This window comes from Henckelia pumila, chromosome 3 (genome assembly GCF_033568475.1).
Source record: "Henckelia pumila isolate YLH828 chromosome 3, ASM3356847v2, whole genome shotgun sequence".
NCBI classification, from domain to species: domain Eukaryota; kingdom Viridiplantae; phylum Streptophyta; class Magnoliopsida; order Lamiales; family Gesneriaceae; genus Henckelia; species Henckelia pumila.
In genome coordinates this window covers 51,794,700-51,809,576 of record NC_133122.1, presented here as the reverse complement: position 1 = coordinate 51,809,576, position 14,877 = coordinate 51,794,700, and the positions used below count along the sequence as shown (strand labels likewise).

The 14,877-nt window shown below is 31.8% G+C and overlaps 1 protein-coding gene across 4 annotated transcripts; it reads right to left on the bottom strand.

The window, feature by feature from the left end:
- Positions 1-375: 375 nt before the first annotated feature.
- LOC140887885 (NADPH-dependent diflavin oxidoreductase 1) lies at positions 376-6,990 on the bottom strand. 4 transcript variants are annotated; one of them, XM_073295459.1, is made up of 13 exons: positions 6,604-6,733; positions 5,567-5,796; positions 5,401-5,478; positions 5,188-5,292; positions 4,658-4,749; positions 3,767-3,951; positions 3,498-3,592; positions 2,715-2,789; positions 2,484-2,594; positions 2,265-2,390; positions 1,980-2,099; positions 1,254-1,470; positions 377-1,155 (listed from the first exon to the last, which is right to left on the bottom strand). In XM_073295459.1, exons 2-13 carry the CDS (start codon positions 5,735-5,737, stop codon positions 626-628), a joined length of 1,905 nt encoding a protein of 634 aa, XP_073151560.1. In that variant the 5' UTR covers positions 5,738-5,796; positions 6,604-6,733; the 3' UTR covers positions 377-625. The 4 variants fall into 4 exon arrangements, with proteins under 4 accessions (XP_073151561.1, XP_073151562.1, XP_073151560.1 ...); XM_073295458.1 differs by lacking the exon at positions 6,604-6,733 and adding an exon at positions 6,861-6,990 and having other exon boundaries at positions 378-1,155; XM_073295460.1 differs by lacking the exons at positions 3,498-3,592; positions 3,767-3,951; positions 4,658-4,749; ... (2 more) ...; positions 5,567-5,796; positions 6,604-6,733 and having other exon boundaries at positions 376-1,155; positions 1,980-2,079; positions 2,715-3,484.
- Between the last annotated feature and the right edge of the window lie 7,887 nt (positions 6,991-14,877).

The window sequence follows — 14,877 nt, the reverse complement described above, 5'->3', positions numbered from 1 at the left end:
TTTTTGAAAAAAAGTGTTTTTTTAATCTAGTTTTTGATATCAAACGGGGCTTTTGTACTGCACCTGTTCAGCTGCGGTCAATCTTGTTAATAAATAATTTTCATTTTCCAAAACTACATTTTTATTCTTTCCCTTCATAATATATTGATTTTTATTAGTCTATGAAATTAATACGTCGTTTCTTGCTTTTCCATACATCATAATTCATACATATACAGATGTTTTAATCTTTGAAAATTATAATGTACATCAGAAATTTTTGAAAGAATCTTGGGCATGTTTATGCATTTGTTTTCCACATGGCCTCTTTCCAATTTCAAGGAAATGAAAATAAATATACATTTCTATCAAAAAAAGGGGGAGACAAGGATATTTTCTTGCCTTTTAGATCTTCCAATGTGATGACTAATACAAGGTATTAGAATATCTGAATTACGACAGACTCGACTGTAGGAGCGTCCTTCAAAATTTCAGATACCGAAAAATAATAATGCATTTATAAATGTAATTTTCCAAACGATCAATGTTACAAAGAATATTGCAAGAATCAGAATCTTAGACTAATCCTTTTCCTAATCGGTTTTCGAACCATTTTCTTGTATTCAAATGAGAAAATAAACTGTTTTCAAGACCAGGCTTCAACATGATAGCTACCGGCTTTTTCCAGTGCTCGGATCCATGTCGAAGCAACCTCTTTCGAAACCCCGCTTTCAGCAGAAACGATATCTTCAAATGCGGATAATACATCAGAAGGCATCTTATTTGACGATCCAGCAACATATATAGAAGCACCTTGACTAAGCAACCTCCATATCTTGGTGCTTTGCTCCCTGATTTTGTGTTGCACGTACACTTTCTGTGGCTGGTCCCTTGAAAACGCAGCATAGAATCCTCCACCCTTGTCTTCGGATAGTACCCCTCCGTTCTGTGAATGTTTCATCCAAAAATCTCGATAGAGAAAATCGATATCTTTGTTTCTACACCCGAAGAAAAAAATGATTGGAGCAGTTGGTTCAGATTCATTTTGAAGCGCTCTTTCTTCCACAAATCCATGAAAAGGTGCACATCCCGTTCCAGGGCCAACGAGGATAAGGGGAAGTGATCGTGGTGGAGGAGGAAGCGAACCTTTCTTGAACCACGCTGCTATTGGTACATCTGTTGACAATTAAATACGCTTTGTGAAATCACATAAACAGGAAACTAAGATTTTCTTGGTATAATAGACAAAAGTCAGAACATGAGAATGGACTCACTCTGCTGAGGATCAAGACTGGCTAGCCACGACGAGCAAAGACCTGAACGCTCCCTCTTGTATGGGGTCCTCCATTTCACCACACTTATCGTTAAGTGCACTTGATTTGGATGAGCTGAATGACAAGAAGAAATGGAGAAGGCCCTAGTTTTTAATGTAGGAACCAACTGTACCAACCATTCGAAGGGCATTTGCACAGAAGGGAAGTCCTCCAATATCTACAATATCGCAACCAATGAAAAATGAGTATGAATGCATGGTAGGAAAGAATTTTGCTGGAAAAGAGTCAATAACTTATCCTCGTCCTTCTAACATAAATATAATGAAGCACTTGAACCCTATCAAATAATATCTCCGATATATAATTTACAGACAAGTGCAATTATTTTTCCTTGGTTCATCACAAGAAAGAAATCACAATTTATGTGTATTTCCTTCATGCAAATGGCTTGGTGGTATATTTTCCCAAATCCCTTCCTTCATACAGATGGCTTAGTGATATATTTTCTCAAATCCATATATAATAGGTCAGAAATAAAGTTGCAAACCAAGGACATTACCATTTTCCTGGAACGATATGAAACATGGAATGTGAATACCGAATGTCTTGCATTTTCCAGGGAAGACCTCATAATTTTGTGCAATTTAAACGCGAAAAGACATGGAAAATCTAAAGGATAAATGAATACAAGTGATTAATCGCGGAAAATTAACAATATCTTGGCACCTCTAAAACAGTCCTTCGCTCCTTCTGGTTGTACTGGTACAGATCATCTCTTCCTTCCGGCGAAGCAAAATATTGAAGCCTTTCCTTCTCATGTTCAGCACTGGCAAAGAAACTCATGACCTAAAGAATCCCATAGTTACAAACTGTAGAACTGAACGTGTCTTGAAAAAGTAGTTGTGCAAGATTAAGATATCACGACACGGGACAGGATACACCAACCAATCATGTCTTGGATTCAGAATAATTTGACAAAGCAAAATATACAAAGAAACTGGTACAGCCTACCTCAAAGAAGTAACGTCTAGGAGAAGCTGAGGCCACATCCATATTTAGCTCGACAAAAGTTTTTAGTTTCACAGGGAACAGGGTGGTATTTATCCCAGCTTTATTCCCTCCATCTCTCGGCTGAATCTAAAGATAAGTATTATAATGAAAATAAATTTAAAGAAGAACTAGTTAAACGAGGAAAACACCCAAAAAGAACTTCAAATAGAGAATACATACAGTTATGCAAGCTTCAGGGTTCAAATTACAACGCTGTATGAAAGCATCTACAACAGCAGAACTTTGGCCTGGAAGAATCTCAAGAACATCGCCCACTTCATATTCTATGGACTGCAAACATGAATACAACACAATAATAGAAAAGAACACATGGAATGATTTTAACCACATGATCAACGGGCAAAAGAAAAACAGAGAACTGCTTATTTGAGAATGTTTAGCATGACTTACAGATGAAACAGCTTCGAACTCAAAGTGGCGCACATCCTTCCCAGTGCTCTCTCTACTTAATCGAAGATTTTTGGTCTATATTTACAGACAGAATTGATCACCAGGGTGCAAATTCGATATACATGATAACTGTTCATATTTATCATATTTTCAAACAACTGAATACTCATGTTTACCAGCAGGAGCATTTGCAACCTATGGATGCTTATATACCTTGCACATGAGTTTCAAATAGATGGATGAACTGGAAGAAAACAAATATATCATCCCTGTGGTACCCAAGCATTTCTTAAGTTAATTAGTTGGGGAAAACTCACGGTACATGAAACAAAATGCAAAGTCAAAGGTTGCCAGATCAACCCATATCTGGAACACACTTCCACCAGCCCCTCAATCAACCAACAATAAAAAATTGTTTTCAAGTTCAAGAATCAAAAGAAGTTGCTTTTGGTAGCACATGTAGCCTCATGAAAACTTGGGTATCTAAATATACATCATTACATTGAGTGTTCTTGTTGGGAGGTTATGGGTAAACTACAGTCAAAATACACTTCTTGTGGATCAATAATCTTTCTACTTCTTTCAGACAAACACACCCACAAATAATGGCAAGGATTTAGTTCCTAGGAAGAAAGATATGCTATACTGCTGAAATATGAAGAAACCGTGAATAGTTTTTTTAAATATTAAAAACAATAGAAGATGAAGAACATGACTAACTAACAGGTAACAGAATATTACGACAACTATTTTGCTGCTGAAGACAAAATATGATGTTAGTACCATTTTCAGGAAGCACTCAGGCCTGTTTTTCCCTGAAAATATTGCAGGAGTCATTGAACGGGCCCTCTCAACCTGCATCTCGAGATACTTCAAATCTGTAGAGTTTTCTCGTTAGTACGATCTTATAGTGTCAGCAACGTAGAAATATTTTTTATAAAATAAAAACTTTGATATCATCAATGTATCATTACATCGAGAATAACGAAACAATGAAAATAAGAAAGACTAATTGGGCTTTATTGTTCATGAATATCTAAGAAACAAGCAACCTGTGGCATTTGTAAGTGGTGGTAATCCTTCATTGGTGGCATGATATATAATTTGTGCTCTAGGTCGATCAATTAAAGCTGCATCTGGATGGACAAAAACTGGACCATTTGTAAGTAATTTGGGATTCATTTGATATAATATATTCCACAAGGAGGACATCCAGGGATCCAAAGCCCCTTCATACCTGTTAATGATAAACTGATCATACACCTTTTTATGGGAATGGATAATTCAAAATATTCACATAAATTCAAGTAAATTTATATTAAAAAGGGAGTATCTTAAAATAATCAGGAAACAAGATAAAGTGCCCGAATCATCTGAGAGGCATGTATCATAGGAATAGCCAGATGATACCATCAATTAGCATCACAATACCAGCTTTTTGGCAAGTGAAATTTAGCACCAAATGACAGCCAGTAAAATACACCATCAAGACTAAATTTTGTTTTCGACTCATAAGAACTTCACAAAACTATAAAGCTATTCAAGCACACTAAACTTGACTTCATAAAGGGGAAATTGTGAGCTAGGACGAGTGGAATCCCTAATGTTAGATACTCGCTCTATAATTGTTCTGATATCTATAAAATGTTTATAATGCAACTGAAATGTCCCCTCACACATATTTCCCCTTTCCTTTCCCTGTAAATTAATTACACACTAACACCATTTGGACATTGAACTTCATCTCACTGGAATCCAAATCCAAATAACATAAAAGTGCTTTCATTTCTCATATTTTATTGAATTAAAAGGGGAAGGACGGAGTAAAGATATTCGAACACAACACACAAAACCCAGTACGTAATGAATTAATAAATTTCATAAGAGCTAATGAGTAATTATCTAAAATCATGCGAATACAATATAATAATGCCATATTGTACCCTGAAGGATGCTGATCATCTCCGAGACCTCTTTCAATAATTGCCAATGCACCAAGATCTAACAGTCGTTTGTCTAGCTTCTTTGCTACAAACTACAACCAGAAAATCCATTTATGTCATGGAATTAATAAGTAGAGCAAGGTAACAGTTTGTAACAAGATTATGGGAAAAACTTTTAAAGATGCGATCTGTTAAAACTCTTATGACGGAACATTCCATTATGAGAAAATTTAAAATCAAACATGTTATACCTATCCGATAACAATACAGGGACCCTCATAATCTGAAAATAGGAGCAGCAAAAATTTCCTCTATTTATGGTAATGAAACAATTTAGATTAAACCTATTATATCAAGAAGATAACTATCTTTTACCACGAAATTTAGAGTTTTCAGTAAAAAAAATTGCAAGATTACAGTGCAGGAGTAGGAATACCTTTATTTAGAAATAAGTGAATAAATTGTAATAAGGTATTTATCTAGAAATAAATTCATAAGTTGATTTAATAATGTAAAAACAAACACTTTACATTATATTTTTGATAACTTGAATCACCCAATCCAAAAACTGCATAACGAACTCCTTTAAGCCACCCAGTTGACAAATTCTTTTGCAGCAAAAACCTCCAAAATCCCTGCCAAATAATCTTTTGATTATGACACATGAAAACCAAAAGCTAAACTCAATAGCTGAGCACGAAAAGAAGAAGAAGAAATTATTATCTTTAAACATAAAATAAAACCTTCATAGAATCCGGTGCATCTCCTTGTCCTGTGGTCGACACCACAAAAATCACCGTCTCTTTTTTTGGTAAGTCACCCTGTCAAAGTAACCAATATAAACAGACTATAAAACATTATATAAAGCCTGACAGTTGGCATGTTCTGAAATAATGAGTGGAAATATACCGGATGAAATTCATCCATAGAGAGGACAGAGACAGAAGGGCAACCACGACGCTCTGCCTCACGACCAACCTGCTCAGCAACATCTATGGCATTTCCTGTTTCCGATGCATACACTATCAGCAGCTGAGTTTTTAATTTATCATCCATTGTGCCAATCAGTTTTTGCGTCATCAAGTCTTATAGGCAAGGGAGCTGGCCTTTGTAGCTCTACTATTATAACTAACCAAAACCTGCACCTCGTAACCATCAACGATCCAAATAAAAACAAAGTAAGACATTCAACATATATATCATTGAAAAATTCGAAGTAAACAGAAACTATAGGTCGGTGAGGCACAAAAATACTACTGAATACACTAATCAAGAAATGTAAAATATAAGACACCAGACATCCGACATATCAATACTTTCTGACTGAAGAACTCTGCGCAGTTCATAGTAGTAACCTAAGAGTCAAAAAATTTCCCATAAGCTTATTCCAATAACCAGATTGTTCTATTAACTAGATTATCACTACATTCAAAATCACTTTTTTTAACATTAAATTGGCAGTGAACTAAATGACATCATAAGAAACTGAAGTATTCCCATTACCTCACGGATTCCTAGCATTGTGCAAAAATATGAAATGGAGAAAAACAAAGACAAATAGCCATGGAATGTGTTTGATCATACAAACAAAACTTCAAAGACTCTTATACCACGAAGTGAATAAAAAGTGGAAAGAGTACAAACTACAAATCAAGAACTTGTTATGATGGATTCAGAATCATCGTAAACTGTAAATTTTTACTTCTCTAACTAAACAACCAAAGCCTATGGCCGCTCAAAAATCCCAAGAGAACTAGGAACAAGAAGTCATTATTTGAAAAGAAACAAGTTTAGCACGACTTTTCAAATAGGAATTCCAACAAACACACATCAATTCAAAATTAAAATGTAAAATGTCCATTTACAAATAAATGAAAGTGCCCAGGAAAAATCAGGAGCAGGATGTAGCAAAAACTCCGTTTGTAATATAAAGTTCGATTCTTTACACTGGATTCAACAGCAAATGTTTGCTGTGAGCCAACTCAAAGAGCGGGAGCAGGCATCTTAGGAGCATAGATACAAATGAAGTATCAAATTTTGAGCATCACAAAATGAAAAAACCACGATCAATTAAACTATAGCCAATTTAATGGGTTTGATGATGAGGAATAACTATAAAGCATGTCACTATCCACCTTACACAAAAAGTCTATAAAGCCCAACTCAGCACAACCAAAAAAACAAAGAGAAAGATAACCTTTACCTTCCAATGCCGTAGCTCAAGTTTCTTGGTTTTCTCTCCCCTGCTCCCTATGATTTTAAAAACGAAACCTTTAGATAGGTGAGAGGGGGCAAGGCTCCCGAAGCAGTTTCAACTGAGAATAGGAAAGACAGAATATATTTTTGGTTTAAAAAATAAATATCAAGATTAATTATTTTAAACTCCGCAACTTTTAACAATATAGATATAGATAAGGGCAACTTGTAGATAACTCCCTAAATTAAACATAATTTTCAATTTACTTTTTATATTTATTTTTCCGAAAATGCCCTTGTCGTTATTTTAATCATTATTATTTTTTGAATTATCAAATGTGGAATCGGATTCAAAATCTGATTCACTTGATTCATCAAGATAATAAATATTTTCATCATTGGATGAAAATTCAATTGTTTCTACGGGATAGAATCCAATAGTATATATTTCTTCAAGAAGTTTAATTTTATTTTTCTTTTCGTTTCGTTTTGGACATTCATTCGCATAATGTCCTTCTTCGTTGCACAACCAACATGTGCAATTCTTTCCTTTACTCTTTGGGCAAGGTGGTTTTTTGTTATCAAACTTTTTATAAAATTTTCTTTTATAAGGTTTTCTGAAAAAATTCTTTTTAAATTTCTTTTTCTTATAGGGAATAAATTTCTTATTAAAAGATTTATAAGGTTTATTAAATTTATTCTGTTTCTGTCGTTTTAAATATTTGTGTGACATGTTTGTTTTGCAACCGTATTCTTTTAAAGTGAATTTCATTTTGTCACAACAAAGTTTATTGTTTTGTTTGTAGGATTTAGAGATTCTTTTATTTAGTGTTACTTCATGACATTTCTTTGTTATTATGTCTTTGATGAATTTAATAGCTCCTCCTAAAGTTTTAGCATAAGGACTAGTTAAGAATTCATCTTTACTGTGTATAAGTATATTAGGTATCTTATTAAAGATACTTAGTTTATAATGTTCTTTTTTATCAGCATCTATTAATTGATAATAGTTTGTTTCATAATCACAAATAAATTCTTCTAAGTAACATAAATTTCATAATTTAATATTATCTAATATAAAGATTGCTCTATTTTGTTTTATATTCTTAGCTACCAAATTAGCATCATTATTAAAAAATCCTAAAAATTCTTGGTACAAGGCATCAACAAATAGTTCGAAATATCGATGTCCTGTCATTCCTTGTGGTAGATTAGTAATTACTAGGTTTTCAGCCCAAGTTCTTACTGCTCCTACCAGTGTCATTTTTATCATCTCATGAGTTAAAACTTGAATATTCTCGCTTTTGTCTAATAATGGTGTTAATTGAATTTGTACTGATAGTTCATTTGCCCAATGATCTATCTTTGATTTTCTTTTTTTGGCTGTTGAACATCCTAAATCTAAGATATTTTGTTTCACAAATCCTGATGTTTTTGATTCTCTAAGAATATCTCTAACATCTTTATAAGATCCAGAGTATTGGTCTCTGTTATATTTAAATTCTTCATCATCTCTTCCATACCTTCTACCTTCGTTCGTAGATTTAATCGTGGTCTAGAATCATCTTCAGATTCTGATTCTAAAATATCCATATCTCTGTATTGTTCTGAGTCCTGATGTGAATGATATAATTCTGAATGATATAATTCTTCTGTATTTACTCCTATTTGTTCAAAATCAGATGAGTCGGTTTCACTAAACATCTCCATACTTATGTTTGCCATAACTAAGGGGATTTTTATACCATGATTCAATTTTGAATGGTGGTTCTTCTTCCATTTTTCTTTTTCCTTTATCTATTGGAAGAACTTTCTTAAGATAGTTTAATATTTCATTACTATGTCTTTCTTGTTCAATTATTAATCTAGTCGTTGCTAAATCAATATATTCTTTGAAATTCTTCTCTAATTCTTGTATTGATAGATTGATCTTATTAATATTATTTTCTAAATCTCCTAGATCTTTTTCTAATTTTATTAAGGACGGCATTGCGATGAGGTTGACTCATTAACAATAGCTTGTTTAATTTTAAGAATATTTTGATTCATGGTTCCAATTTTATCAAGAATATCTTCATCATTTCTAGCAAATGATAATGATCTTCTTGGTGCAGACTGTTTTGTGATTTGGAGGTCATCTGAACTCCATCTTTTATAGGAATTTATATTTTTTCAATAAATGCTTTTCGAGGGTGTTCAATTCTTGTAATATTTTCAAACATTCTTTCAACAGAAATAGTTGGTTTTGTTGAAATTATTCCTGTTTGAGAATTATTACTTATTGCTAAACCGACAACATAATTTATATTTGATCGGATGGTTTCCTGTTAACATAAGATTATTTCTATAAAAGTAATAATCTAATGTTAAAACGTCATTTATGTTTTTATCAAAAAAAGATATATTGTATTGTGGATAAATACAAAATTTCATCTTTTTGTAACATAAATTTCCTTCAATTTTTCCAAGGATAGAATCCTCGAAATTACGTATTCTTTTGTCACGAACTGTTATTTCAATTAGTGTATCTATTCTTTCTCGGTAGTGAGCTGATATTATTATTTCAATTCCTTCGATATGAACATATTTCAGTTCAGATCGTTCTTTTTCACTGGCTTTTGCCATGATGGTATTAATATCTTGAGTTGTTAATAACTTCAGAGTATTAGACCTTGATTCGTTATTTATTTTATAAGATCGTTCTTTTGTACGAATCGAATAATAAATTAAATTTTTTCTGGGATTAATATAATTTGAAATCTTACTTAGTATTCCTGGTTGGTCTATTAGATTTGTTTTTGAATTAGAAAACCCTGTTTTTTGTATTTCAGCAAACTTGCTTTGATTGAATATAATATTCAAATTATACTCTTGGTTTTCTTCAGATTCTTCAGATTCATCGACCAGGTTGTTTTGATTTGGAATTGTTACTTCTGTCATTTTAACAGATGATAGAACTTTTTAATTTTCTTAAGGCTATTAAAGGCCTTTTTGTCGAATCTATCTGTTCTAATAAATTCTGAAAATCTTCGAAACTATCAATTGAAGATTGACAATTTTTAAGATGTTTCAAATTGTTTTCACAATTTTCTATATCAAAATTTATATTTTGAGAATATAAATTAAAGATATTCATTTTTGTATTTTCATACATTTTTCATTTAGTAAAAATTGTTACTTTTATTATTTTGTTTTTGTTGATCGGATTTCGATAACAAAGTTTGTTCTTATTCATAACATATTGTTATGTCTTCAATTTCATCGTTTTCAGAAATTTGAATTATCATTTTCCAGTTGCTTGAAAAATGTTCTTTTTTATGATTTTTGAAATAAAAGGTTTGGAGATCTTTTATTTTATTCCATAATTGATCTATTTGACGTAAATCTTTTAGTAAGATTATTTTATCAAATAAATGTTTAATCTCAATCTCTAAAGTTAATCCAAGCATTAATAATTTGCTTTATTTAAGCTCTGTTACCAGGTTGCGGAATTCTTCAAATTCTTATGAATTTTCTTATTCATGGATTTACAGATCTGATTCATGGATTTTCTGATCTGATTCATTTATAACAGATAAATGTTTTCATATTAGTTTGGTTCCATTCATGGATTATTAATACAAATTTTAGTTGATAAATTGATTCAAATAAGGTTAAATCAGAAGTATTTAAACGATATTCACGAAATGTATCATATTCATGATCATCTTCTATTTCGAACCAGTTTTTTATTATTAATCTTCCATTTCTTATAAAGGATGATGACATGATTAATGTATTTTGACTATTTCTTTGAATTAAGGGCTGCAGAAGGTTTAGGAAGGTTACCTTGTTTGAATGAATCTTGGTTTTGAGCAAAGGGCAAATCCTTGCTTTCCCTTAACGATCACTTGATCAACTGGTACTTGCTCTATGGATCTCCAGGTTTACTCTTAACCATGAATATTCAATGATTGGTTTCCAACCTTATCCTCCTTACGCCCTCCTTGTTTAGTTATTAGCCATAAGGCTTATTTTGTTTCTGATTTTATGTTTCTTAGTTTCTGATAGTTTTCATACGTCTTGTATGAACCAGATTGTAAGAAACTTTAAGAAAAGAGAGATACTCAAACTTCACTTACTTCTTTTACAGCACAAAACATCTCCTTTTATAGGCGTGGAGAAACGCATACATAATTAAAAATAAAAAGAAAAGAGGGGGACCACCCGACACTACATAATGAAAACAGCTCATTTTACATCTGAGTGGATGCCTTTAACATGTGGTGTGGTCCACGATTTCATTTGTTTTTACATTGTGTCACTCTCTGAATCACTGGTGCATTCGGACCATTTCTTTATTGGTTTGTCTTCTTTGACAGCTGGTTTGTCCTCTTTGACATCTGCTTCTTCTGTCTGAATGGGTTGGCAATGTCCACATTTGTGAGTGGATATCATTGTTCTTAGTTTTTGACATAACATTTGTTAGGTTTCTCGGGTCATGTCAACTCTTGCTTCATAGATTGGAGCTTCGAATTGAGCTAACATGGCTTGTTCTTTCTTTTGGATTGTCTCCTTGTGTCTAGTGGTTAATAAAATTTTACTGGTTGCAAAATTTATTTTAACCTTTGAGTTTCCATCAATCTTTCCTGTCTTTGAGATCATATCAATCAATGTCTTTATTCTTATCTCAGGAAGTGTTGAGATATCCATTACTAGTTTCTCTTCATTTGATCCTTCGAATAAGAACTTGTCTTTTTGTTTTCGACATTGAATATATACCATTGGTTGATAGAATTTGTTATCATCCCAATCTGGAAGGGTTGAGTGAATACTCAATGTTAATACTGGATCGTCCTTAAAGACTGCTTTCTTGAACTGGATGATACTATTTCTCAACTGATATGGAAATAGTTCTATTTCTTGATTGTTGAGACTGACTTCCAATCCACTTAATAATCCATTTGAAAAGAATCTTGCGACTTCATGCGCTGGAGCACCTTGCAGTGTTCTTGCTCTTGATATGCTCCGTGTGTCAAAAGTTTGTAGCCAAGATTCTGCAGATGGTTTGGCTATTCTCAAATAGTTTAGTGTTTCAAAGAATTCAGTCTTGAGTTTTTCTGAAAAATTTGTTTTCTCAAAAATTGGTTTTTGTGGTCGCAGATTGACCATCTTTCTTTCTTTCTTTTCAAGGGCACTTTTAAACGTCCTTTCTTCTTTTTTATTTTTCTCGATGCTGGCTGTGTCCACCGGTTCTTTTTTCTTTTCTTTTTCTTTGTCAGTGTTGGCTGTGACCACTGACTGTTTCTCTTTTATCTCCATTATTTTGTCAAATGGAGTTGCCATTTTGATTGGTGTTCTTGGTGAGGATGATGATGATGAAGTTATCATCTTTTCTTCTGTCCTTTGAATTTTTCTACTCAAATTCCTTTTTTTTAGTTGAAGAATTTGAATTTCTTCCTGCAATTCAATCAATTGTTCTTTTAATTGACTTAGTTGCTCCATCTTGATTATACTCTGCACAAGAAAACATATTTATATATATAATGGTTAGTAAAATAACTCTTTTCGTGAGTAATTCGGATAGTTTTATTATGCGTATCATTGCATTTATAAATTCTTTTGCAAGAATTGAATCAATCTTAAATTTATTATTTTACTCAAAGAGTAATTTATGTTTCTGAATATAAATCTCATTTCATCAATTTATATTCCCCATGCTTTCTGAGGCATGTTCGGATGACTGAAAGTCATAAAATAATTCATGTTTCTGAATATAAATCTCATTTCATCAATTTATATTTTCCATGCTTTCTGAGGCATGTTCGGATGACTCACAGTCATTTTCTGGATCACTTAGGATCTTCTTTATTATTCCATTACTACGGATAGTATAGTTTGGATGAAGTTCTCTGGTTAATGCGTCGGGTAATGAATTATCCGTTCCTTTGACATGTTGGATCTCGAACTGATAATGGTTCAATTCCAATTGCCATCTAATTAGCATTGCCGCATTTCTCCCTGCATTTCTTGATATTTTCCTTGTTTTGAAATATGTTAAATTCATATTATATGTTCTTACTAAAAACGGTTTAGAAATAAGATAAATTTCATAAGTTCTAATTGTGAATATTAAAGCTAATAATTCTTTTTCATTCGAATGATAATTTAATTGTGCACCTTGAAAAGTTTCTGATGTATTGTTGCATAATTTTTCATTATTTCTAGTAGCTGTTTTAGTAAGTTCTTCTAAATTTCTTTTTCCAGTATAAGCTTTTAAACATGCTTCCCAGTATTCATCTGAAGCGTCTGTTTCAATTATTATTATATCTTTATTTGAAGAAAAATATAATTTTGGAAGATTACTAATTATTTTTTTTAATAGTGTCTATGTAATTAGTATCTTCTTTCGACCATTTTCACTTATAGTCCTGTTTAAGTTTTACCTGAAGAGGTTTTCTGATTTCTGCAAGTTTCTTAATGTAATTTCCAGAATAAGTTAATAATCCTAAAAATCTTCTTAATTGATCTTTATCCTTGATTTCACTAGGAAAATCATGAATTTTCTTAAGTATATGCGGTTGTAAACAATGTTTTCCATCATCTATTTGTAATCATAAATAATTTATTTTTGTTTTGAATAATTGTGCTTTTTTTTTCTTCAGAAAGTATAATTCCATCTTTATGCTAAATATCTAAAACTGTCATGAGATCTTTATAATGTTGATCTAGTGTTTTTGAATAAATTAATATGTCATCGCAACAAAAATCTATATATGATTTAAAAGATTCATCCATATATCTTTGAAAGATACCTGGTGCTTGTTTAAGTCCGAAAGGTAATACAGTCCATTGATACTGTCATTTTGGACAACTGAATGCTGTAAGTAATTGTTTTTGTCGTTCTAGTTGAATTTGCCAGAATCCTGATTTACAATCTAAACTAAAAAAATATTTCATTTCTCCTATATAAGATAGTAAATCATTCTTATTTGGGATATAATATCCATCCATAATTGTTGCTTTATTCATCTTTCGATAATCAATTACCATTCTTTTCTTATCAGTATCCTTCTTACTGACATAAAAGGCTGGTGAAGAGTGTGGACTTTTACTAGGGATGATTATCTTAAATTTTAATAATTCTTGAACTTATTTTTCAAATATTTTTGCATCATCCATGTTACATCTTCTTGGTGCTTCACGGATTGTAATATTAGGGTCTTTGAGTTTTATTGAAGCAATGAATTGTTTTCTTTTCTTAATTTTGTCCTGAGGATTTTCAGAACATATATCATGAAATTTCCTCATGATTTTTTTTTCAGGATTAATCGTTAAAATATTTTCTATTTTTAGTTCTATTGGATTTGTATTTCGTTTATGAAAATTCTTTGTAAATCCTTCATTTCCTACGCGAAATGCTGTTCGTATTTTGGGAATGTAAATCATTGATGATCCTTTGTTTAAAGTTATATGATCTTCAAATTGTCTAAAGGAAAGATATTCTCTTAAAAAATTATTTCCTATTATAATGTCCATTCCTGATTCTATTTGATATATAATGGGTATTACAAATTTTGTTTCTTCTATTTCTATTTTTAATTTTTCTGCTACTGTATTAAGCATGATTATTGATCCATCTCCTATTCGAACTTTTAATCCTTTATCATATTTCTTTCAATAATGATTTGGAAGTATATGCTTGCTTCCTAAACACATACTTGCTCCTGTATCAACATAAGCATTTATATGATATGGTTTATGTTCTTTGATTTTAATTTGAATTTTTATATATATACTATTTGGATTAGTTTTGTTTTTATTATCCATTCTCTCAGTTTTTTTTAAGAGATAAGGGTAAAATTGGTATTTAGAAACAAAAGTTTCTCTCTCCAGGGAGTTGAAAGTAAGTTTTAGGTGGGTGTATTCAAAGTGGGAGATTTAATTACTTTCATAGAGTCTGGTGGAGTTTAAAAGTCAATAGATATTCAATCTAAACTTTTATAAACTCTAAAAAAATCCAGAGGTATCCAAAATAGACTTCC